The 23,423-nt window shown below is 52.9% G+C and overlaps 9 protein-coding genes across 9 annotated transcripts; 4 read left to right on the forward strand and 5 right to left on the reverse strand.

Annotated features, from left to right (window-relative positions):
- Positions 1-217: 217 nt before the first annotated feature.
- Positions 218-3,412, reverse strand: ACET3X_006647 (uncharacterized protein). The gene is made up of 6 exons (XM_069452799.1): positions 3,160-3,412; positions 2,985-3,100; positions 2,901-2,927; positions 2,341-2,817; positions 1,195-2,287; positions 218-1,091 (listed from the first exon to the last, which is right to left on the reverse strand). The coding sequence occupies exons 1-5, from the start codon at positions 3,181-3,183 to the stop codon at positions 2,230-2,232; spliced, it is 702 nt and encodes a 233-aa protein (XP_069305415.1). The 5' UTR covers positions 3,184-3,412; the 3' UTR covers positions 218-1,091; positions 1,195-2,229.
- Positions 3,413-3,599: 187 nt separating this feature from the next.
- ACET3X_006648 (uncharacterized protein) lies at positions 3,600-5,278 on the reverse strand. Its single transcript, XM_069452800.1, has 2 exons — positions 4,500-5,278; positions 3,600-4,450 (listed from the first exon to the last, which is right to left on the reverse strand). Exons 1-2 carry the CDS (start codon positions 4,857-4,859, stop codon positions 3,776-3,778), a joined length of 1,035 nt encoding a protein of 344 aa, XP_069305416.1. The 5' UTR covers positions 4,860-5,278; the 3' UTR covers positions 3,600-3,775.
- A 182-nt stretch (positions 5,279-5,460) lies between these two features.
- Positions 5,461-5,928, forward strand: ACET3X_006649 (uncharacterized protein; the record flags this gene model as incomplete). The annotated part of the gene is made up of 3 exons (XM_069452802.1): positions 5,461-5,533; positions 5,585-5,730; positions 5,788-5,928. The coding sequence occupies 3 exons, from the start codon at positions 5,461-5,463 to the stop codon at positions 5,926-5,928; spliced, it is 360 nt and encodes a 119-aa protein (XP_069305417.1).
- A 374-nt stretch (positions 5,929-6,302) lies between these two features.
- On the forward strand, positions 6,303-7,530 carry ACET3X_006650 (uncharacterized protein; the record flags this gene model as incomplete). Its single annotated transcript, XM_069452803.1, has 3 exons — positions 6,303-6,739; positions 6,817-7,196; positions 7,250-7,530. 3 exons carry the CDS (start codon positions 6,303-6,305, stop codon positions 7,528-7,530), a joined length of 1,098 nt encoding a protein of 365 aa, XP_069305418.1.
- A 160-nt stretch (positions 7,531-7,690) lies between these two features.
- ACET3X_006651 (uncharacterized protein) lies at positions 7,691-8,038 on the reverse strand (the record flags this gene model as incomplete). The annotated part of the gene is made up of 2 exons (XM_069452804.1): positions 7,691-7,873; positions 7,937-8,038. 2 exons carry the CDS (start codon positions 8,036-8,038, stop codon positions 7,691-7,693), a joined length of 285 nt encoding a protein of 94 aa, XP_069305419.1.
- Positions 8,039-9,417: 1,379 nt separating this feature from the next.
- ACET3X_006652 (uncharacterized protein) lies at positions 9,418-13,002 on the reverse strand (the record flags this gene model as incomplete). Its single annotated transcript, XM_069452805.1, has 1 exon — positions 9,418-13,002. One exon carries the CDS (start codon positions 13,000-13,002, stop codon positions 9,418-9,420), a length of 3,585 nt encoding a protein of 1,194 aa, XP_069305420.1.
- A 3,859-nt stretch (positions 13,003-16,861) lies between these two features.
- ACET3X_006653 (uncharacterized protein) lies at positions 16,862-17,585 on the reverse strand (the record flags this gene model as incomplete). Its single annotated transcript, XM_069452806.1, has 2 exons — positions 16,862-17,172; positions 17,234-17,585. 2 exons carry the CDS (start codon positions 17,583-17,585, stop codon positions 16,862-16,864), a joined length of 663 nt encoding a protein of 220 aa, XP_069305421.1.
- Positions 17,586-18,666: 1,081 nt separating this feature from the next.
- Positions 18,667-20,031, forward strand: ACET3X_006654 (uncharacterized protein; the record flags this gene model as incomplete). The annotated part of the gene is made up of 6 exons (XM_069452807.1): positions 18,667-18,701; positions 18,831-19,077; positions 19,133-19,170; positions 19,218-19,319; positions 19,370-19,619; positions 19,684-20,031. 6 exons carry the CDS (start codon positions 18,667-18,669, stop codon positions 20,029-20,031), a joined length of 1,020 nt encoding a protein of 339 aa, XP_069305422.1.
- Positions 20,032-21,294: 1,263 nt separating this feature from the next.
- Positions 21,295-23,318, forward strand: ACET3X_006655 (uncharacterized protein; the record flags this gene model as incomplete). The annotated part of the gene is made up of 6 exons (XM_069452808.1): positions 21,295-21,358; positions 22,031-22,102; positions 22,151-22,238; positions 22,289-22,699; positions 22,837-23,172; positions 23,228-23,318. 6 exons carry the CDS (start codon positions 21,295-21,297, stop codon positions 23,316-23,318), a joined length of 1,062 nt encoding a protein of 353 aa, XP_069305423.1.
- Between the last annotated feature and the right edge of the window lie 105 nt (positions 23,319-23,423).

The following is a 23,423-nucleotide window of genomic DNA, read 5'->3' on the forward strand; positions in this document are numbered from 1 at the left end:
AGAGGGTCTGCGCATCGTATACCCACGCTGGCGGCTGATGCCCGCGGGCAACATTCTTCCCTCCGCGTGCGTCGTGCAGTGCTGTCACGAAAAGCAAATGGCCGTGCTCGGGTGATGTCGGGTGACTTCCCGGGTTGACACATGGACCGTCACAACAACCACAAATGGACGCTTCTACCATGCCATGCTCCACTTGTGCAATCATCCCGCCTTCCACTCGGCTCTGGGTACATGGCTGATCACGAATGCACGAGCGTTTTCTATTTCCTTCGATTCAACTGGACCATGTACTTGCATACAGACTTACTAACAAAACTCCACTCCACGCAATGAAGAGACTGCTAACGTTCTGAAACACATGCTTCCACGAAGAAAAGGTCATACCACCAAGCCCTGCAAACTCCAAACTACGGCGGAGAGATGTATCCGTATGCTGGCGCATACCCATTCCATGAATGTTCCACCAAATACCAAAGAGACGAGCGATCCGGAACGACCAGGTGAGACGCTGGGTGGCCTCGACAATGTTCGTACTGGGGGCTGAGACGCAGAGGCGTCTGCAAGAAATGGTATTCGATACCGATGCGCAATGGCGTGGCAATGGACATGCCACCAATCCAATGAAGAACTCCTGGATCAGGCGATCGGCTGCGAGCGCTTCCGCTGGCAGAGGTTACTGGGCTGTGTGCAAATGGAGAGTGATCCGCCGTAACAGACGACTCGACAACCAGGCTTCCTTCGGGCGATTGTCCGTAAACAACTGTATCCACACAGCTCATGTGGTCTTGGTCCGAGTAATCTGTTGTGGCGTCGAACGTATCGTGAGCCCTCTCGACATCTTGCTCCTGCGATCCAGTCGTGGACCTTTGGTCCTCATCCGCATCAACAAAAGTCTCTCCATCGCTTACCCCACCACCACCTTCATCCTCGCTGGGCTTCTCACACCCTTCTCCACAATCATACCCGCAGTTTCTCCAATTGAACTGAGGCGGCCTGTCTGAACATGGGCTCACTACAGGCGGTTGGTGCGAGTGACTGTTCGGTTCATCGTGGTCGTACATTGTAGAGATGAGAAGAGCAAAACGACGATGCTGAAGGTTTGTTAGAAAGTCTAGTTACGTGGATTTGACCACTCATCAGGCATGGTCGACATCAACTGACTGCACACAAGCATATAGGAACAGTGCACCTTACCTTGGTAGGTCAATGAGAAGAAAAATAATATGGCAAGAAATGGTAGACAAATCTGGTCATCACACTTGGGCGGCTTCTTCTGCGAAGATGATGGTATACAGGCTAATAGTACAGATCAAGTATCCTCCAGGACCACAAACAAACAGACACTGGAAGGGGGGGAATCGAGAAGCAGAACCACTACGGAACACACGCAGGCTTTATATCGAGTTGATACAAGTGACAATTGGCGTTCAGACAAAAGGCGATCGAGCGTACGGATACTTGTGGTCGCTTCAGCGAGAGACACGTTGCTTGACCTCTGGTCTGAGCTAGTTAGCTACATGGCTTCAAGACACCGTCACTAGGCCTCTTCCCCGCTTCCTCTGTAGCCAATGCACGCAGAAAGGGCCAAATCTTCCGTCCATCTATTACTCTATCCTGACACCGGCCAGCGACTCCATATCCGGAGAGGGTCGAGAGCACCCTTGAGTAACCACGCGACCAAAGGATATCGTAGGATATAATTGCAGTCTGTAGGTAACCCGCAGGTAACCGAGACTTGCGTCATGTAGCCAGACGACGGAAGTTTGAGTATGTTGTCATAAACGTATCGCGTTCATGTCCTAGAGGACTCACCGGAGGCCGCCTACATCATTTCCACAAGTGGGGTAAAAGCCACCGGTCAACACCTGTGAGCAATCACAAGCAAAGGGCCTAAGGCTGCTTCAAGTAACATTGGTCGCTTCACTTTAGCATGTCGTATAGTCAGATCACTCTTTTGACGGATGTTTAAGGTCACGTCAAATTGTGTTCCCGTCACTAACCAGACCAGTCGGAAGATTTCACTATTAGTCGGTGCAGCTGGGATACGGATGCCTAAGTGATGTGGCACTCTGGACATGGTCTTTTTGTCTTGTTTTAATTTTCTAGTCATGTCACAATACGCTGACGGAATTGTTTGGTATTCCCCGTACATTTGCCTCTAGATGCTGGGTGCCAGATCCATCCATGACGTCTTTGTACATTGATATATGTCTTTCTTTGCTGCCCTGCCTATTTATTATGCCAAAGCAACGTCCGCAACGAGTCCCAGTCGTCCGATTGTACATAACTGTCCACGTGTTAGCGCAGCCCCGTGTTAGTTCCGCTTCCAAGGGTACCCACATATAACTCATACTACTCCTCAAGCTACTTTGCACGCTCTCAGGATGCCACCTGAAGATGTACATGACCATGGCCCAACTCAGACTGGCAAAAACCGGCCATCCATTCTTCGCAATCTTCTTCCTCATCTCCCCGTTCCCGAAAAGCTCCCACCCACCGCCACCTCCCTTTGCTCCTTGTCCGCTAGCTCCGCCACCGACATGTCGTGGTTGTACTGCTAGCTTTGCCAATGCTAAACATACGCGTGCAGCTACGTAGATGACGATCTGCTGAGACACGGAGTTGTGGATTGTGCGACCGAAAACTGTGTAGCCGCCCAACAGGCCGGCGAGGAAGGAATCGTAGTGCCTTTCTTTGCCGGTGGGGGAAGTATGTCGGAGAAAGAGCATGGTGGACTTGTAGACGAGGGCGAAGAGACCGAGGTTACGGGCATGCTGGCGGGTCGCTTTGTAGACGAGTAAACACTTTGATCGGAAACTAGTCGGAATTTTGTCAGTCAACGCCGTTGTAGAAGCTGGGGAAGCGCGCGAGATTCAGAGTAGAAGGGAGTCTGACGGTACCTTCCGGATCTGAAGAGAAAGATCATTCTACAAGCACACGTCAGCTGTCCATTCCCGGTAGCATTTGCGCTTCAGTCAACCTACACAAGCGCGTGCGGAAACCGCACTTTACTTCCATATACGATGCCATTCCTTACGCCTTTGACCAGTGTAAGGATATCGTGGTACTTGGGATCCAACACGATCTTCTCGAGCGCAGCCTGTGGAAGCGTCAGTCGACTCTCTAGAGGATTTACAATTCCAGTGCCTTGCGACGTACTTCAAGGGCGTGCAATCTGTCCATGGTGTTCCTCTGTATGTGGTTGTGGACGGTGTGTTCTGATTGCTTGCGTTCGGTCAAGATGAGCCTCGGTTCAGCGCGCGCGTTGCGATAACGTTTGCGACTACCTCGCACAACCGCGGGATCCTTGAATCAGAGGAGTGAAGGGGTGAAGAGAAGTACCAGAATAGAATGCACGTATCATGAGGCCGACATGGGAAAGGTGAGCGAGGTTTGTAGTCGGGGATAGCGCGGAGCAACTAGAGTCGCAGTCGCGGACTGGCTGCTGGCACTTGATCCTCGGCTCGCGTCCGTCACGTTGCCGGTCGCTGCTTCCCCACATTGGGCCAGCTTCGCGCTAAGCGGAAGGAAGCGACAGGGGTAGTTGCGCATTGACATGTGAAGATGTGGAGGCTGAATGACCGGGATGGCAAATGGCATGTGCTGTTGCTATTGCTGTTGCTGCCCTTACGTGCTCTATAATCTAAGACTATTTTCTATGCGCTCAAAAGCGACAATGTATGGTATCTCGACGCTCTTGCCTCATGCTTTATAAACGCCTTCTAAACACCGTGATATGCTGCTCCCGGCAAGCCCTGCGTTTCGCAGCACCCTCCTACTCTGCCTGTCGGGTAGGCCATCGCTTCTTCAGCTCCTCGTATACAGTAAAGATGAATGCAGAACTGGGTATAGATCTTGCGACTGTGATGCCGCATCCACGGTACATGCCCTTGATACCGTGTTGCTTCCAAAGCGCCTTTCCTACAGCGCTGAACGTCGACTTTCCGCCAGTCAACTGCTTGACATCTTCCGTCTGCATTCTCGACTTGATGGTATCGGCAGGATAGAACATGAAGTTGTAGGCTCCACCGGCAACGGAACCAGAGGCCATGCGCTGCCAGACTGGAAGGTCTTCCTCCTTGGCCGAAGTACCAGCGCCCTTGAAGAGGATCTTCATGCCTTCGTACCCGCCAAACCATGCTGCACCGCCTCCTGTCTCGCGGATCAAGGTTCCGAATTGTCCGTGCCAGTAGCCGCCAAGGCCCTGGTGACGATAAATAGAAGCAATGACACCGCGTATAGTTGGTGCGGCCACCATGTTGCCGTGCGCTTCTAGAGGGACCTGCATCTTGCATTTGACAAGTTCAATTGGTGTAAGGAAAAGCGATGTGATGGCTCCAGCGATCATTCCGCAAAGGAGCATGCCAGAATAGGGCAGGTCTCGGTCCGGATGTCTCTTCAACTCTGGATAGAATCCTGAAGACTTGAGTGCATCGCCAGCTAGACGATACTGCGGGCCATGTCAGCATGGTTTACTTTTCCGTACACACATTACTCACGCTGAAGAACAGAGTGCTGGTCTCTACAGCAGCTCCTACCAGAGGTGCACTAATCCCTCTGTATATGCCAGTGAAGCCATCCTGTTGTAGAGACTTCTTGAAGCAGTCCAGTGGCCCGGTATAGCGGAGTGGTACCTGATCGGGCTGTGACTGCAGCCGAACCTTGATGGTGTCGAAGGGGTACTCGATGTACTTTCCGACAACCCCAGCTGCCGATCCACACAGAACGTCCTTTAAAGCTTCTTCCCCCTTGCCGATGGCATGTGCTGCGGCAGGACTCTGGACCTCTTCCATTATAACTGGGTTCGGCAGTCTGCCTCTTCCCCCCACCACCGACACCGAGCTCTTTTGTGCTTCCATGAATGAGGAGTGTATGGCTTGTCAACGGGTATGTACAGGTGTGTTGAATGTGTGTTTATGAAGCGGGGCGCATGTTGTGTGCGAAGAGTCGTGGGCAGTGAGAGGGCGCGTGGCTACTGTTATGAGGCGGAGCCCATGTCAATGAGTAGGTACGACGACGACGTTTGGGGTATTGCGAGCGGAGCGAGGGTCGGAAGTGTGTAGCACGACAAAGAGAGTTTCCGTGGGTCGTGTGTGACTTTGGGTGAATGCAACCGCAGCCCAACGAACAGGGCACCCTTAGTTCAGAAAATTCTGCCGGGAAGACGTATTAGAGGAGTGGAAAGCGCATAGCGCCTACTAATCCAGACCATGTGCATGCCGTGAACGCATTATGGATTGGGAAGTAGTCCGACTAAAGTGCCCAGTACGCGTCGCCAGTGCCTTCACCGCATCTTATCTGATCGATCTGATTAACTCTGTGGCCGCCGCCGCCGCCGTGCAAAAAGCACGCTAGCTTCTTTGGGCGGGTGCTGCTGGACTCTATCGATAAGCACCCGTGGACTTTTCTTGTCCATCGAATTTCCGCGGCAAGGTCCACTGGTCGCGCAACACCGCAAACATGTCCGAGTCTGTAGTAATCCAGGCGCCTCCCGCGACGGAAACTGCCCCTGTCAAGGGCATGAAGAAAAATGGTATGCGACAGTTGTGTGCCAGTTGCGCAACGACATGCTAACTTTGCCTAGGCAAGCAGTGGCACGACAACAAAGGCCCATTCCGGCCGAAAGCAGGCCAGACCTCTTGGGAGAAGCGAAGTGAAGAGAGGAAAGCACTCGCTGCCGTCAAGGCCAAGGAGAAGGAGCTGAAGGAAGAGAAGGAATCTGAGAGACAGGTAGGAAGCCATGGGAATTTTTTCGGCTACAGAGGAAAAAGGCTAACAGCCACATAGCGACGAGTCGAAGCAATCAAGACCAAGCGTGCGGCCAAGGAAGAACGAGAGCGATTTGCCAAGATGGAGGAGAAGATGCACAAGAAGCGTGTAGAGCGCCTGAAGAGGAGAGAGAAGCGTAACAAGATGCTCAAGTCATGAGCTTGGTAGTGGCACGACTATAGTCAAATTGTAAAGCACGGTGGAGGAATTGCCGTTTCACAAGGAGCATGCCACAGGGACGCAGAGGAGCGACTGGGAGGCACGGAGACATGATACCCTAAGAATTTGGAGAGAGGAAAGAGTAAAGAGCATCCTTCTTTTGCAACATGTTCTTTTACGGTCCCAAGGTCCGCATTACTGTCGTGCACTGAGTGCGCTATACACACAGGCGCGCGAGTGCTTGCATGCATAGACAATTTGCAGCTTCCCTTCACATGTTCAGCTACAGCTGGTTAGCGTGAGGCCCCTGCAATGCGATGGCACGCGGAATCGCCGACCAGCGCCGACGACCAACACCAACATGACCGCTGAAGATGGAGTCGCTCCACCTGCACGCGGGGCTGGCTGACCTCCGTCCGAACCTCTACAGTTCGCGGTCAGCGGCGCGTGTGACGTCTGACCCCGACAAGAAGGCGCATCCGCATGCATACAAGTCGTCTCGACACCACCACGACCGTCACCATGGCCATCACCGCCATAGCTCCAGCAGACGCCATGCCGCAAAGGAAGCCATGCAGTCGGCCATCCAGATCCAGCCGCCGACCAGCTTTGGAGACTTGCTGCGGCAGGCGCGAGGCAGCAGGGACACCAGCCCGAGCCACAGTCGCAGAGAGAGCGTCGCGCCAGGCCAGGCCGACGGCAGCGTCAATGGAAAGGAGGAAGCCGCTCGAGGCATAACAATCCCGCCGCGAAGACCACTCCGCCAGGCAGATGTGGAGCTAGAGGCAAAGAGGGTCGAGGCTAGAGAACGGTACGTCTGCGCCATTCGCCATGCAGTCCACAGCACTTGCTACGACACCACCATGTCTTCTCTAACATGGCACACAGACACCTCCGTGCTGTCCTCCAGTCCCTCTCCGACCAGTCCCTCAAGACCTCGCGCCGCCTAGACGATACTTATTACTCCATCCTCGAGAAACTCTCCATCCTGCGCCAGACCATCGCAACACTTCAAGAGTTATCGGGCTTGACCAAAGAGCTCCATGACAACTTCGAGTCGGACACCACAGAGCTGGTAGAGGATGTGACTGGTCAGGTAGAAGCCTTTGATGGCTTCAAGGCACAACAAGACCAGGTCAGCGGACTAGAAGAGCGCATCAAAGCGGGCAAGGAGAAGGCAGATGCTTTGACAGCGAGACTCGAACGAGCGAAAGAGCGTGTCGACGCGAGAGCCAAGTCGGAAGCGCAGTGGCAGGCAAAGAACACCCGTACAGCTGCCCTCGTACATCCATTTTGATCTATTGGAGCTGACACGACACAGATCGCGTGCGCATATTCTGGGCCATAGTCAGCTTTATCGCCGCGCTTATACTAGTTCTCGTTCTCTTCCGCCCGCCTCAGCCGACAGACCATGTGCCTCGACCACAGAATACTCTCGATCCTGCGACCAAAGAAGCCATTTTGAACGCGGACATACCACACATAGCAAAGGAGGCAATCATAGGGCTGTCAACCAGTACCGCGAGTCAAGTCGTCGGGACCGTGGATCAGGAACCTGTACTTGAGGAGGATGAGCGATTGCGCGGTTTCGACGAGCTGTAATGCTTTCAATCGTGCACCCTTCTAGCCTCTTCTCAGATACCGTGATACCCCCTTAGACCTATTTGTCTCGTGCTGCTAGAATATCGACTTCATATTAATTCCTACTTCGGTTTCCAGCTTCACTCACTCCTTATGCCACCTGCGCCAAACACAACCCGCATCAATAGTTCTTCCCGTTGCCAGGCTTACGCTTCAAGTCCTCAAGCTTCACACCCTGCAGCATACGTACATTGACACAAGTCACGCCAGGAAGGAAATCAGAGTCTTTGGAGCGCACCATGCACGATGCGCCGCAGGTGCCGCAGAAGTAATGATTCACCCTCTTATATCCGAAAGAGTAGGACTGTGTACTCAAGTCAGCGCACCCAAGTCTGTTTAAAGCTTGCTTTGATGATATTGCGCTTACTTTGAACTGCTCAATATTACCCTCGGTGAAAATGACGAGCTCGTTGGGTATGTAGACAAAGAGGTAGCCGTTGCATACGCAGATGCTGCAATTGCATTCCATTACAGCCGCGTTTGGGTCATCGAGTGGAGGTGAAATAGCGACAGAGTATCTGAATGCGCCACAGTGGCATGATGCATCGTAGGTTTTCTTTGGAGCGTCGGCTGATGGCGCGGTGGGGAGCGCAACATCGGGTTCGGCGGAGGCTGACATGCTCTATTATCCTGTAGTGTTTCTTGATGGGTAGGAAAGACTAGCACAATATCTGCTCAGATTGGATGCAAGGGAGGCTCAAGATAGCGGAGGAGATGCAAGATTGGCGGGCTTTAAAGTCCTTGATATGAACTGCTGCTGCCTAAAGTTTCGTACTACATACCACACCGAAGTTGCCGTTCCTTTTCTTCGCAAAACGGTAGAAATGATCGATCCATGCAAGGCGCCCTGCTGCTACCGCGAATCGGATGTGTTTACAAACGCTACAGTGACGCGTGTGGCATGCGACGCCAGCTTGGAGGGACCACTCGCTGACTCGGTAGCACGTCTGCCTGAGCATACAGCTTTTTGCGTTTTCGTATCAGCTACCGGCTGGGGCCAGAATCAAATGCTCGTGTCATGAGGAGTAAAATGTGCTTCGTTATATAATCTTGCATCAAGTAAGTGGCATTGGGGTATCTGTGGTCGATTACAGTGGGTCCACACGCTCACGCAGTATGGATACTATGAGCTGTAGATCCAATTGGCCCAAGCTTGTGCTGGACATATAACGTGCTGGGCATACATAACACACCAGGAGTCAATTCTTGATTCAATGCAGTCGAGGGCTAGCGGATGTGGCGACATGTTGGAGCTAGTACCCAGCAACGTCCAGGCACAGCTCGATCAAGACGATCAAGAAATTGCGCACTTACTGGATGAAGAGAATGACCCGGCGTAACGTATGATGCACAAGGACGAGACGAAGTGAAGCACGTGCACTTGTCCTCATAGGCGAGTGAGAAGATAGGACGCCCAGCCTAGTAAAAGGGAAGCGCACGCCGGTTTCTTCAATAATTCAGCGTACGGGACGACGGCAAGCACCGACTTACCTTGTGGCAACGAGTCAAATCTGGGAAAGATGGGATAACTTCACGGAAACCTAAAGGTAATCAGCGTGTAAAATGGGTACAGATTATCTTTTTGTTACCATAAGAGGTCCTAACTGATGTGGCCTGGTGATAGCGACTTATGCTCCCTTATCTCGGCGTGCTGTAACGCCGCATACTCCGATCCAACCATACTGTGATGTACATGATAAGCTAGGTAAGCCCAGACTCCGAAGAGGTTGGCCTACCACTACTCAAACTATAACCAATTCCCAGCTCGCTGAAGACAAGAAGGTGTAACAAATCCACAGGACAATGGCCCCGGAAAGAAAGCAAAGGAAGATGCTGGGGATCTTACTTTTAGATGAAAATGTCCAGCTCATGTCTCCGGACCTCGTCCTCCTCAAATGCTGGGTAAGCTGGAACCATGGCATCGGCGTTTTGAACGTATGCATCATTGTAGATGCGCCAGTAAGGTTGTCGCACCTTGCGAGCTGGATGGAAGAGGCCAGCCCAAACGTAGTTCATGACGAGCGGGGTACCGATGGCGTTGCGGACACCCTCAATAGCCTCAATAATGCGGTCAATGACGTGAGGACTGGTTTCGAATAAGTTTGGCCACAGGAGATTGAGCAAGTGGATCATCGCGTCTTCGCAGTCGAGTCCGACACAACCGAGAGCAACATGCTTGACTACCGAAGCGGCAGTCTGTCGGTGCACTTGGTCTCGATCAATGAGAGCATCCTCGAGGAGTGGTGTGATAGCATAGACGTAGTCCTTCGCCATCTCGCCAATGTACTCAAACATGAAGGATAGCGACTTGAGTACACCATTCTGAACGTTGAGCTCCGGCACGCGGTATTCATTCATAAGGGCCGGAAGGACAGTAAAAGGCGCACAAGTCTCTGCAACGATACCGATAGCGACGGCAGTACAGACACGAGACTGACGCTCTTGGACTCTGAGGTTACCAAGAAGGGTAGCCAACACATCCTGAGGACCGATGGCTTTGGCGATATAACCGAAAGTGTTGTTGGCAGCACGACGGATACCCTTTTTGTGAGCCTTGAGCATGTCTAGGAGTTCGAAGCAGATTCGCATCCATTCACGAGGGTTGACATAGTTTGCGCCTCGGTCAGCGATGCGACCTACCAGGTCGATGGTGTTCTCTTGTACCTTTTCGTGTCGATTGCGAAGAATGGGTGTCAGGCGAGGCAATAGGTCTTTAATAGGCGGCTGCATAGCGTGGAGACCAACGACTGTGACGATAGCGCGCAGAGCACCAAGAATGGACCCAAGAACCTCAGGGTACTCCTCACCAAGATATTCGTAAAGCGCCTGCGCAAGCTTGATGAGCTGTGGATCCTCGTCGCACTTCTGCATCACGAAGGTAATACGGGAGATTAGGTCCGCGGCTTGCTGGCGGACCGTAGCGGACTTGTTATTAAGCCTAGCAAGAACCGTCGCAACAATCTGAGGGAGGTAAGTCTTTGTACGCTCACCCAAGGCGTTGACGACCGTAGCAAAACCGTCAATGACAATAGGCTCCTCAATAGTCTGGTCCTGAAAAGCGACGAGGACACCGTCAATTAGCTGCTCTTCCAAACGCTGGTCGACGTCATGAGCACCGAGGGTGCTGATGACCTTGTCGACAGTTTCGACCGTCATCTTGCGGTATGCTTCGTTCTCATCCTTCATGTTGTTAACAATACGGCCGACAATCTCAGCAACACCGGCCTTCTGGGCTAGATCCACGGTGGTGTCGACCACCTGTCGGTAGTTGCGCTTGTCGAGAGCCATACGGCGTACCCAGAAGTGCTTGAAGAATTCAGGCAAAACATTGTCCTTGAGGTAGACTGGTGTTACACCTGCAGTGTTTGAGCACTGGGAAACAACCTTGAGCACAACCTTCTTCATCTCTTCATCGGGCGATTGGAACTCGCGGATGACAATTTCCATGATTTGACTCGTGTAATAGTTGGAGTACTCCTCGTCCATGAGCGGAATAACATAGCCGACAGCCTTCAAGAAGGATGCAAGAGCCTTGCCACGTTGGCGACGAGCTCCGGTCCAAAGAGGATTCAATATGTCGTCGAAGGACTCGATACCGTACGGGCTCGCAGCTTCAGCCAGGGCTGCAAGCGCAAGAGCTGTGACCATACGAACCTTTGGCTGTTCGTCGTTCAAATTCTCACCGATGCACTCCACGAGTCCCTTGAGATGAGGAAGAATAGCGCAACCCATCAAGATAGGAATCTGCTGAACGATCTTTACACCAGTGTGACGCGCGTGCCATGACTTTTTGGATCGGCATACAGCTCGAAGGAAGGGGAGGAGAGCGGGGATGCCCAAGGCGGATGCGACGACGGCGAACGCTCGAGCGGTGGTGTTCCGGACGTATTCGTCTTGGTGATCTAGATCGGGACGCATTGTACTGATCATGTGAGCGAGACCAGCAGCCTTTGCAAGGTTGGAAATAATCTCCCGACCTTCGACACGTGCATAGTAGTCCTGGTCGATAAGGAGAGGCTCAATAACGACAAGGATCTTGTGAACATAGGGTCGAACAAGGTCGTCGAGCTTGTAGAGAACACGGTCGATGACTTTGACAAGCAAATGGCGCTCCTGATCCTCCAGCGTGCGCTCCATCAGTAGTGGCAGAATTTGGTTGAAGAGAGCTCCTGCACCGAACTGTCGGGCGTTGTCCGTAAGTTGTCGAAGCGCCGTCTTTCGCATAGGCGGTGTTCCGTTCTTGACCTTGAGCAACAGCCGCATGATCTTGCGCTCTTTCAGTTCCTCCACTGTCATCTCGTTTTCGTCTGCACCGTCTGTGAGCTTTCCAAAGTATTTCATGTCCTCGTTCTTGAAGAACTGCAGATCACCAACACCGGGAATCTCTGTAGGCAGCTGCTTGCCCATGGCAGCCAAGCTGTTGTCTGCTTCTGGAATCAAGAATCCCTGGTATCCTGTTGGAAGTGCTGGCATGCCCACCGGCCGCCGCACTGGCTCGTATCCGGGAGGCGCCTCGAGGACCTTGTATCCTTCGGCTTCACCAGGAAGCATCATGTCGAGCTGCTCATCGGACAAGGGAGCGTTGCGGTTCGAGATGTCGGTACCGAATGCGAATGTCTGCGCAACTGGGCGGGCGCCGTTCGCAGCGGGGGCGGGTGTTGCGGCGCTGGCAGGGGCTACCGCAGTGGTATCCCAACGTGATCGGGTCGGCTGAGCGGCCTCGGTCTTGTCGTCCTCGGGTGCTGGTGACCATCGCGATCGCTTCTTGGGCTCAGACTCGACCTTGACACCGTCGGCCTCTTCCTTGATCGCAGGGGTTTCGGCGTCGCCAGCCTCGTCCCACCGTCTCCTCTTGCGAGTCTTCTTCATAGGTGGAGTCTTGTCGCCATCGACGGGAGCAGAGTCGTCGTCGTCCTTGAGCGTAGGCTTGTGGTCAAGTACCTCGTTCCCGCCCGACCTCTCCTTCTCCTCGATTAACCTCTTTACACGCGCCTCTTCGCGCTCAAACTCGCGCTGCTTCATCACGTCCTTGTACGACTGGCCGCCGTCTTCGCCATCCTTGGCAAATGGATCCGCTCGCGATGGCGAGAGTGCGCGGTCGAATCGCCGTCGTTGGTAGTCGGTCTCGCGTGATGCAATCTGAGCCTGCTTCTCGCGACTGTCGAGGATGTCCGCCTCTCCAGCGTCGCCGTGCGCGAATTCGTTCATCATCTCCTTGGATGCCGTGTACTGTCCGACAAGGCTCCGGCCATTCAGTTGCACGTCCTCCATGTCGTTGTCGTCGTCAGCAACGGCGATGGAACTGACGTAGTCGCCATTGCTTCCGCCGTAGAGCTCCTTATCGAGGGGCTCGTTGAGCGACTGCTTGTTGTTCGACGTGTCCCCGTTGGCGGCGCCGTTGGCCCTCGAGTTTCCTGCGCGCGGCCCGGCCATTTTTGCAGCAGGTGTTGACGGTTGAGTTGGGGATGGGGTGATTGAGGCGATGGCAACCTGTGAGCTTCTCCAAAGTTTCGCGATGCCCTGCTTGGCAGTGGCCGTATTGGGACTAGCGCCATCAGATTAGTCACCCACCTTCTCTTGCCTCGTGAAACTCATGGCTTGACCTTGTGTCAGCACGCGAGCGCACAAGAGGTCGCCAGGCTGCGTCACTGCAAGGCTCTCAGACATGACTTCGTCGGTACCAGCCACACTCCAGCCAAGCGGCGTAGCCGTCCTTCTCAGTGTGCCTGCGGCCGGTACCCTAGTCCGCCTCGCAATATATCGAAATGCGGCACGGCCATCTGCCAACGGGCGAACGTAGGCCATTTAGCGTTACCCGTCCACTCAAACCGTCAAACCAGTTCATGTGTGCATCGTTCTTGGGTTCAACGCAAAGTGAACTACCGGCTTACTTGATGCCTACAGACGCAAGAGTCTGCAAGGGTGCGGAGCCGACACGTTGCTTCTTCTGATCGTCCCGACAGTCGCCGCCAGGTGCCGCATGGTCTTCCCAGGCGCAAGATAGGGTTGGTCTGCTCAGCCTTGGGTTATGTCGCCGCGGTGGCGCCTCGACTGCATGCGCGTCTCTTCTACGTTGGGCGGCACAGTGTGGCTACTCCTGGCCAAAGTAATTCCAAGAAGCCGAGGGGCCCTAGGTCTTCTGTTGTCTTGAGCTCCAGAGGCAACGGACCCACTTGAAGAACTAAAGCGAAGCACTGGCACAACAGCGGGCACTGTTCGTCAGTCGATTATGTGGCTTGCTGATCTTCTTCGTGGCCTGAGATTGCGCCAGCCATCACGAAATGCTCACACCGCCAGCGCGAACTATGCTTCGTCATCATTACGATCAGTGCCTTGACATCGACAAGATGGCAGTCGTTGCAATCGAGGTTCTTCGTGGCCACAAGCCTCGCGGCATTTCGTGGATTATCCGCAGAAACCCACCAGGCCCGACACTACTGATTCTAAAAATACGTCTCACCCAGCGGGGGCCTCCCAAAACCGCCGAACTATCATGACTGCAGGCCTCGCAATACGGGCCCTGGCAACGAATAATCGAAGGCGCAGTGTTGCGCGAACCAAGCTAACGGTGATTTACGCAGCTTCCGGGCTTTCTGCGCAAGGGCTTGAAACGGGCAGATCGGTTCTATGCTGCTGCCAGCCACACAGTAAAGTCGTACCGTGCCGGGGTCCGTAGTAGTGGTAAGGTCGCGGCATGCTGCTGATAGTGGAGGGACACTGTCCCACGTCGTTACGAGGGGTCGATCCTGCCTCTTGATTTATTGTGTTGCTCGTGCCCATTGTTTCATTTTCCCCAACCACGTTTGCCGTCGTTGATATTTCTTCAGGCCTCCCTCGTTTTCGGCTCAACGGCCTCAAAGAAAATGGCGGCTGTGGCGCAGAGTCATGTCCAAGATGACGTGCATCCACTTTTGAGGCATCCGAGGCCGATTAAGAGGGATTCTGCAAAAGCGCAACGTATGCTTGGCTTGATCGCGGACTCTGAGGAAGCTTTAAGAAACTTACAACGTGAGAAGTCGGTAACAACGCGATGGCTAGAACGACCAATGTACGAGCATTTGGAGGTCTCCGAAGTCCAAGAAGAGAAGGACCAGCGTTTGGACGTAACAAAAGAGCAGAAGAAAGAGGCCGCCGAGGAGAGACCACCAATCATTGAGGAGAAACCAGAAATCATCGAAGAGAAACCAAAGTCAGACAGCGACTCGGATTTATTGGATAAATGGACGAACCCGGATCGTCCGACTTCATCTTTCAACCCCGAAGAAACTTTGAGGAAGCTCCCGGAAACGTCCCCAATCGCGAAACTCGACACATCCTTCATCAAGCGACGACCACTCCCACTCACACGACCGGTATCATATAACCCACAACACCTGCTATCGCCCGAATGGATTGCTTCTCCTTCCACAATGAGCCCTAATACACCAGGCCAGCGCCCTGTATCATCGTCTCTTGATAGTACGGACAGGCCAAGGAGTAGCATCTCCTCACGGGGCAGCTGTGAATGTGAGAGGCCACAAGTGCAGCCTTCGCAGTGGACGTACCCTCCGATAAACGACACGAAAGTCTCACAAACGCAACGTCCCATTTCATACCATCCCCAAAGCTTCACTGCAGTCGACAGCCCACCAATGCAACCACGACCGCGGCCTACGTCTTTCGCAACCTACCATCAACGAAATCGCTCGGGCGCTAAGATTGCTTCCTCGCGAGGGCTCAGAAACAACAGCTACCCGATGGTCCAAGCTCGGCCCATGTCAGGGAGTACACCGAAAGCTGTCTCAGGCGAGAATATTGAGAATGACATGGTTTACCAGCAATATGGAGATGACGAAGTTGGCCCACCCACGCCTGTAACATCTTCAAAGCTTGCATTTTCCCCGCCACCGGTGTTCTCAGCGACGCCAGCGACGCCGATACATTCCACGTTGGATGCTTTCGATGCCATTGAGGAAAAGAGCAAGCCAGAAAAGAAAACCAAACACAGATGGTCGACGATACCGCAAGCGTTGAAAAACTTTGGGGCTAGAAGAAGAGACTCATCAGCTACACATGAGCAAGCAAAGTTCGCAACGGTAGTTGAAGACTTACGGAGAATGAACCTGACCGAAGAAAATCTGCACGTCTACGAAACCGAAGTGAGCCAAGATCCAACAGCATCTAAACGTCTGTCGACAGTCGATCTTATTCCAACACCGACCTACTCTCCCTTTGACTTGAGCGTTAAATCCACCCAACTCGAAGCACCTCTTCCAGCACCATTTGCCCCCTGGGCTGATGGCCCTCCGAGCCCTGCTGCATCCGCAGACCGACGCCGTAGCAGCGGAAACTCGCTATCACCAACCACAATGCCTTCCCGGCTACCCGTCGAAAACGTCCCGCAAACACGTCCCGTTTCGATGCAATCACGACCTGTGTCGATGCAATCACAGCGCAGCAGCACGATCGCCCCACCTTCACCAAACTTTACCCGCACAGCTTCACATCAATATCAGCGCCCTACCTTCGACGTCTCTCTAAGCCCCCGAGCAGGAACACCTAGTTCCCGACGCAACACACCAGCCATTGAACGCACATGTGTTATGTGCAAGACGGCGAGACCTATATGGCAGTTTAGCGAGCGCAGGATAACGGCAAACTGCTGGCACGACCCTGCAACTTGTGTCGGATGTGTACAGTCATGGGTTCAGCAATGTGCAAGTATGCATGGATTCGATGGGTGTACATGTCCTGAGTGCGGAGAGGCTATGGCCAGAGAGGATATCGGTGCTTGGGGAGAGGTGTCACCACTCTGATAGAAATGGTGGAGTCGTGTTTCTTGTCCTTGTGAGGGGCACGATGCTCATATCTGTGTGTATATATTTAGCCTTCATAGCGATTTCTTCTTTCTTTTTCAGACAGCGCATTATTCTGGCCTTGGTTTCCTGCTGGCCTGTATGTATTAGCATATTATCAAAACTTAGTTCACAGCCAAGCACATTTCGTCCACACTCGAGCGCAACTTGAATCTCTTTCAATGCTGATCACTACCCTCTATCTTTTCATCTTCATTTACGAGTATATGCTTGAGATCGATGTCGAATTAGAACCATGCAAACTCTGTAACACGTTATTTCTAGCGCACTTAAGATTGGCATTATCTAAAGTAGTTGTATAAACAAGTCATGAGATTTCGTTATAACGAAGAGGTCTCGTATAAAACAATGAGAATAGAAAAGGCCTTTCAAAGCCAACGCGCTATGCAACGAGTACCCTATGTATCGAACCAAAACTTGAGTATTTCTCAATACCCTTACTGGATGGTAGCTGTGGCAGCAGTCCAAGGAGTGTCACGCTCAGGATCAAGCGTTGTGCCAACACAGTCAGTTAAGAACTTGTGCCAGCCGTCTACAGTGCCTGCGACAAGACCAGCCCGGATGTCTGCACTGCACTGGGTGGTGACGAACCAGGCTGCACTTCCAAAGCTCTTCTCATCGTCGCTGTTGACCAGAGCAAGTACTGCCTCCAGACCAGCGGTTTCTCCAGCAGCCTTTGCTTGTGATACGGCGTCTGCGCCAACGACAGCGGTAGCGTACTTTTCGACAAACGGTGGCATTGCCATCACTATAACGGGAGCAAAGTCAGTTTGTGCTTCACGTGTAATCCACCTAACGACTTTACTTACTCCTTGTGCCTTGACCAGGACGGCCTGGGTAATGGTTTTTCTTGTACTTGAAGTCTCCACTCTCGAAGATCTCATAGGCGACTATGGCAGCCTTCTCTCCCTTGGCGGTGATCTTGTAGGTGTCGAACGCCTTGTTGAGAGCAGTAGCGGCTTGTGTCGCATCGGCACATTCGTCGGGGAAATCTGCACCAGCGCAAGACTGGGTGGCGGGCGCAATGGCAATCAAGTTGGCTGCGGTCAACTCTGTTGTATCCGTCTCTGGGACGTTGTCGGGGCAGTCGTCAGGGATAGGTGCTGCAAAGGCGCACAGTGCAAAGGCGCTTGCGAAGAGGATGTTTTTCTTGAAACCCATGTTGTCTGTGGGTTGATGAATCAAAGAAGTCTGATGTTCTAGTGTAGAGATCGGTTGATGAGGCTGAGGCTGGGGCCGAGGCTAAGGTGTTGAGATTCTGGAAGATGTTTCTGGTTCAGGGTGAGGAGGCCTTAAATACAGAGGGACACTTGTGGATTCGTGAATTGTGATGTTCTATTGAAGTGAACGGCGAGAGAGGGTGTTTTATAAATGAGTGACGTTGAATTGAATATGCTTCAGCCCTGCAGAAACAAGTGATCTAAATAAGGGATTGAGAGACCGTGAGGAGGCAGTGTAGTGAAGGAAGGGGAATGGCCAAGATATAGACGGTGCGCCTCAAGGCCACCCTCCGCATAGCCCATCAGCATGATAGTCAGGGCCCTGTCCTACAATGGCGCCAGATCAATGAGAAGTGGCTGCCAATCATTACTTCTCGAGGTGAGGCACAATGCACGTGAATGCGCGTTGTGCGACTGTGATTGGATGTGCGTCAATGACCGGCCGGGGGTGTTTCGAAACGTGAAACGAGCGAGATCAAGCTTTTGCCAACACTGGCCGACAGCAGTCGAACCCGCTTCTAGTACCACTACAACAAGATTATCAGGTGGACTTTGTGGCACAAGGCATGCGACAAAGGGCAAAATCCTGTCTCGTCGCTGGCTGCGGACGGAAGAATGCTGCTGCATGCTTATGCCCTTGTGTCAGAGCGCTCCTCAGCCGCAGCTGCCCCACTCCAAAAGCCGTCAGCAAAGGGGACATTTGCGCCGCTCCAGCGCTTAGTCTAAAGGGAGCAGAACTTCCCTCCCTCCCCCCGAACCACCAGTCGCGTTTTCGAGACCCGCGGCTATTCCGCCGCCTTCCAGCAGCTGCAAGTGCCGCTGCAACGGAATTTGTAGGCTATCTCCGGACCTGCCTGCCACATTTGCAATGGTTGACATCATTGGTGTTGATCCGCCACGACCGGAGCATTTGCCCCACCAAGTTGCTTGATTACATCCTGCCCCTCATTGCACTCTGCTCTAGCAATTGAAACTTTATTCAACTGAACTTCACCTTCATCAGATCGTTCCTCATATCAAAAATGCCTGCCGTCGAGAGCAAGTTTGACCCCAAGGAGTGAGTTGCATGTCAATTGTTGTGATGCGACGATGTTTTGGCTGGTTGAATAGATCGTCACCAATCTGCAGCCTGAAGCTCCGTATCTTTACATCTGTTTCATTCGAGCATCGGCTGACGTAACCGCAGCATGCAGTTCCGTCGCCTGGGACCCGCTGGGTTGAAGGTATCGGTTCTGAGCCTTGGAGGTTGGTTGACGTATGGAGGAACTCAAAAAGGCTCCATCGTGAAGGACTGCATGCAAGAAGCGTGGAACCACGGCATCAACTTCTTCGACACTGCAGAGGTCTATGCAGCTGGCGAGTGTGAAGTTGAAATGGGACAGGCCTTCAAGGAGCTGCAATGGCCGCGTGACGAGTATGTCTTGTCCACAAAGGTAACATGTGCTTACAGTCGAATTGCGATGATTCAAGGCTAAAACCACTGTGAAGGTCTTCTTTGGAACACGGAGGAAGGAGCCAAACACTAGGTAAGACGTATGCTCTGCATACTTTTACCTGACTAACGAATAGATAGAGGTCTATCCAAGAAGCACATTGTCGAGGGCTTGAAGAGCTCTCTGAAGCGTCTTGATCATTCTTACGTCGACGTTGTTTTTGCTCACCGCTACGATCCCGAGTAGGCAACAGTCCGGCCTTTTTGTCGATTGTGAGCTGATGTAACTCTAGCGTCGGGATGAAGGAGATTGTCGAGGCCTTCACCCAGACTATTCAGATGAACCTGGCATACTACTGGGGAACTTCCGAGTGGTCTGCAGAGCAGATCCAGGAGGCATGCGATGTTGCCGAGAAGTACAACCTTATCGCCCCTATCGTCGAGCAGCCACAGTACAATGCTTTCCACCGTGAGCGTTTCGAGAAGGAATATGCACCCTTGTACAAGAAGTACCAATACGGCACGACCATCTGGTCGCCTCTGGTAAACCATAGCCCTATATGAACCGCATGCGACACATTTACTGACCTCAAATACCAATCTCTAGGCGTCAGGCATGCTGACTGGCAAATACAACGACGGCATTCCCGAGGACTCCCGCTTCGCCACGAACCCCGAATTCTTCAAGAACTCAATTGAGGCGCTGAAGAGTGAAGAGGGACAGGCTAAGATCAAGAAGGTCAAGGAGCTAACCAAGGTTGCGGAAAAGCTAGGAGGCACCACTACTCAGCTCGCTCTTGCTTGGGCAGCCAAAAACCCGAATGTGTCTACAGTTATTCTTGGTGCGACGAAGCCCGAACAGGTCAAGGACAACTGTGGCGCTCTCAAGTTGCTCGACAAGTTGACACCGGAGCTCATGGACGAGATTGAGAAGATCCTCGACAACAAGCCGTAGTGGCCTCCGATACTGCTGTAAGGCGTGGTCAAGGTCCGCAGTGTACCCAACCGATCTAGAGTAGCCTATGTAGTGAAATGAAAGTTGGATCGACAGCCTCGGTCGTATCGAACATCTTAGCGGACCCTGATTTGCTTTCTAGCTGCTTTCTATTTCTATGTGTCGAGCTGAGTGCTATAGACGCGCTATGGCGTAAGAGGTCGGGTTGAGGAAATATGGCGATTGGCTGCGTCGACAGGTCCACGTGCTGCACAACGTGACCGTACGGGGAAGGATGACGCCCCTCTAAGTGGATGGATGTTACGCAAAGAAGTGTGGTAGAGGCCGATGCACTCGCCACAGGATCATGCTTCCGAGACTTGTCGGGGTCGAGGTCCGCCAAGCGTGGCCACAGCAAGCCTCCAACGAAGTACATGACACGAAAGCCGCTGGATTTTGCGTACCGATCCTTTCTTTTTGCACTGTAAAGCTGGAATATTACGTGTCGCATCGCGCCACTGCACCATCAGCCATGTGCAAGCTCTAGACCGGACGAGGCGCAGAGCCGCAGACTCGAGCCGCTAAACACCAGCGGATCTCCAAAGCTGCTTCCGCGTCCTGGCTCTGATTGACCCAAAAGCTGTTCGGCTCAATCTTGTGCACTGACCGCCTCATCTTCCAACCTCCAGGCCCGGAGTCGTGCAGATTCCAAATCGTTAGCTTGGGCCGTGTTCCCGCCGACGATCTTCCACCGCGTACAGTAGTGCATTATTTCGTGCCTGGCTTGCTACTAAATCGCGTTGAACATCGCACTGCAAGTGTAAGAGTTATCCCTGGCACATCCTCCAGACCAGCTTGCCCTTTGCTGTGCTACACCCGACACTGCGACGCCAAGAGCACCATCGCTTGTCTCAATTGCGTCGACCGCCCATTGCGTCCATCTCCCCGTCATCGCCCTTCAACTCGGAAGCCCTAGGAACTGATCTGAATTGAGCCTCGGCAACATTGAGAACCTGATGTAAGCCTAAATTCTTCTTGCTCGGTCAACCCACCAAGAAGACGCGCCTCACCGCGGCCTGTCTAATCGTCATAGTTGAGCGCCGACGAGACAGACAGCTGTACGTTTCGGATGTGCGCAGGGGTTCAACGTTGACCTGTAGACTGACCAATCTCTAGCGTATTGCTCACTGTATTTCTACGGCCAGCCCATCCGCCAATTTGGCGCCGAAAGGGACAATCATTTTGTCTATACGTGTGCGAGTTGATCAATGCTGCTCACATAGCATGGCTACGACTATCAAGAACGACCCCTCCTCTGGGGATGCGAATTATCACAACCATAGCAGTGGTATGTTGGCTCTCTCTTGGCGTTATACAGTGCTTTAATCCCCTCGCTGTTTTGACGTTGGATCTGTTTTGTCTCCGCTTCGCGACTCCTACACCTTGTCTTGGCACGCGGAGTCCCCCTCCACTATTGGTCCGCTCTTGTTGAAGCACTCTTGTGTCTTCACCCCACTCCCACAAACATGCTGCAGAGACAGGACCAGTCTCGTCAAGGCAAGCTTTACCGGTATCAGCATGAACGTTGCACACGTGCCTCACGGCTCGCCTGCATGCCGGCCGTTGACGGCGCATGAACGAGAAACCAGCATGCAAACTCTTGTGTGCCTCAGTCGATACAAGGCTCTGGAGACACTACATATACATGGCTGCACTACTTACACTTCCTGTCCAAGCTCATCACACATACACATATCTAATTTCTTTTTGTTTTCTTAATCCTTCGCATAAGACCGAAACACCATGTCGCATGCTCGTTACATGTCCTGGCCCGATGCGCACGTGCTGACTATGGCGCCCACCTACCCTCCACCCGGCGCTGCCAACGAGTACCCTTCTCCTGCCGCTTCTCGTCGACCTTCCGAGTGTTTCTCCGAGATGAGTATGAGCAGCAGCAGGAGAGGCAGCTTGGCTGGATTTGCGTCGGACATGGAGAGTACAGGGCAGTGGCAATCTGCAGGCAGCGAATCAAAAAGTCCTTTGGCGCAATTTGGATTCTTCAAGAGTCTGACCGACAAGAAGACCACGAGAGGTTTGTCAACCATCGTCTAGGCTCCACCGGATTACTGATTCTTGCAAGATGGCCAACCACCGAAGAGAAGGGGGCCTAAACCTGACAGCAAGCCTGCCTTGACACGGCGACAGGAGTTGAACCGCCAGGCACAGAGGTAAGCTCAAGAATGCTACACGCGATATCACGCACTGACTTATCGACAAGAACGCATCGGGAAAGAAAAGAGCTGTATATCAAGGCCCTTGAGCAGGAGGTGATACGTCTTAAGGACACCTTCGCCGCTGCTTCCCGGGAACGGGACGCCTTCGCAGAAGAGAACCGGCGACTGAGAGAACTGCTTGTGGCGCATGGAATTTCCTTCGACACTTGCAACCTCGCGAGCAATGGCATGGGCCGAGTGGACAGCTCCGCCTACGGCAGCTCTACGGGCAGCGTATCAGGCTATGGGACAGGATCAGCGTCGACTGGCTATACATCGCCACCAACACGCGGATCAGTCTCTCATGACGGTATGAGCGGTCAGCCCTTGACTCTGCAACAACAAGCCCAACAGTCACATCATCAACAGCAGCATGGTCTCGACTATGACCAGATTGGGATAGACTTCGTTTTAACGTACGACCGATCGCCCTACCTTTCTCCTCCACCCCAGCAGTAATGCGCTCACGTCTCTTCTCCTCTTCGTTCTGTTCGACTTCCGTACGTTATTCTTTATCTTTGCACGCTCTGTTCTGACGGATGGCGTCTGACAGGCTCGAACGACCTTGCATGGACCACATGCAGTTTTTAATGGTACGCGCCCACGATGCCGACGAAAATATTAGTGGCCATGCGCTCATGGCCACCGCCCCACCCGACGCGCACATTGCGAACTGCCCTGAGGAGAAGTATCCACATCAGATGCCGGACGTCAAGATGCCGGACTTGATGAAACTGCTCGATCTGAGCAATCGTCTGCCCCTTGACGGGGAGATTACGCCGATTATGGCCTGGGCGAAGATCCTACGAGACGAGAACATTCGGGATCTTTCCAAGCAAGACATCGAGCTTGTGAAGACAGAGCTCCTTGCCAAAGTTCGCTGCTACGGGTACGTCGAGAACAAGGCAGACGATTGGACCAGAGCATTTACTGACATTGGCTAGCTTTGGCGCAGTCCTTGAGGAATTCGAAGTCAGCGACGCCCTGATGACTGTTCTTGCTGGCAAATTTTCAAACGGTCCCACGCCCGGATGATGTCTAGTCAAGAGAAACGAAGTATTAGTTATGATTTTTCTGATTATATGTAATGTCGTACGCTCGGTATAAACAATAATACAAGCACGTTGACCTTTCGTCTCG

Source organism: Alternaria dauci, chromosome 6, assembly GCF_042100115.1.
Source record: "Alternaria dauci strain A2016 chromosome 6, whole genome shotgun sequence".
Taxonomy (NCBI): domain Eukaryota; kingdom Fungi; phylum Ascomycota; class Dothideomycetes; order Pleosporales; family Pleosporaceae; genus Alternaria; species Alternaria dauci.

What these genes read in the sequence shown, in the direction of transcription:
- ACET3X_006647 (XM_069452799.1), bottom strand. Translation starts at nt 3,183, where the DNA reads ATGGACAGATTGCACGCCCTTGAA. An exon ending in ACAGATTGCACGCCCTTGAA is followed by an intron (nt 3,101 to 3,159) that starts GTACGTCGCAAG and finishes ACGCTTCCACAG; the next exon opens with GCTGCGCTCGAGAAGATCGT. An exon ending in CGGTTTCCGCACGCGCTTGT is followed by an intron (nt 2,928 to 2,984) that starts GTAGGTTGACTG and finishes GTGTGCTTGTAG; the next exon opens with AATGATCTTTCTCTTCAGAT.
- ACET3X_006648 (XM_069452800.1), bottom strand. Translation starts at nt 4,859, where the DNA reads ATGGAAGCACAAAAGAGCTCGGTGTCGGTGGTGGGGGGAAGAGGCAGA. An exon ending in CCAGCACTCTGTTCTTCAGC is followed by an intron (nt 4,451 to 4,499) that starts GTGAGTAATGTG and finishes CATGGCCCGCAG; the next exon opens with TATCGTCTAGCTGGCGATGC.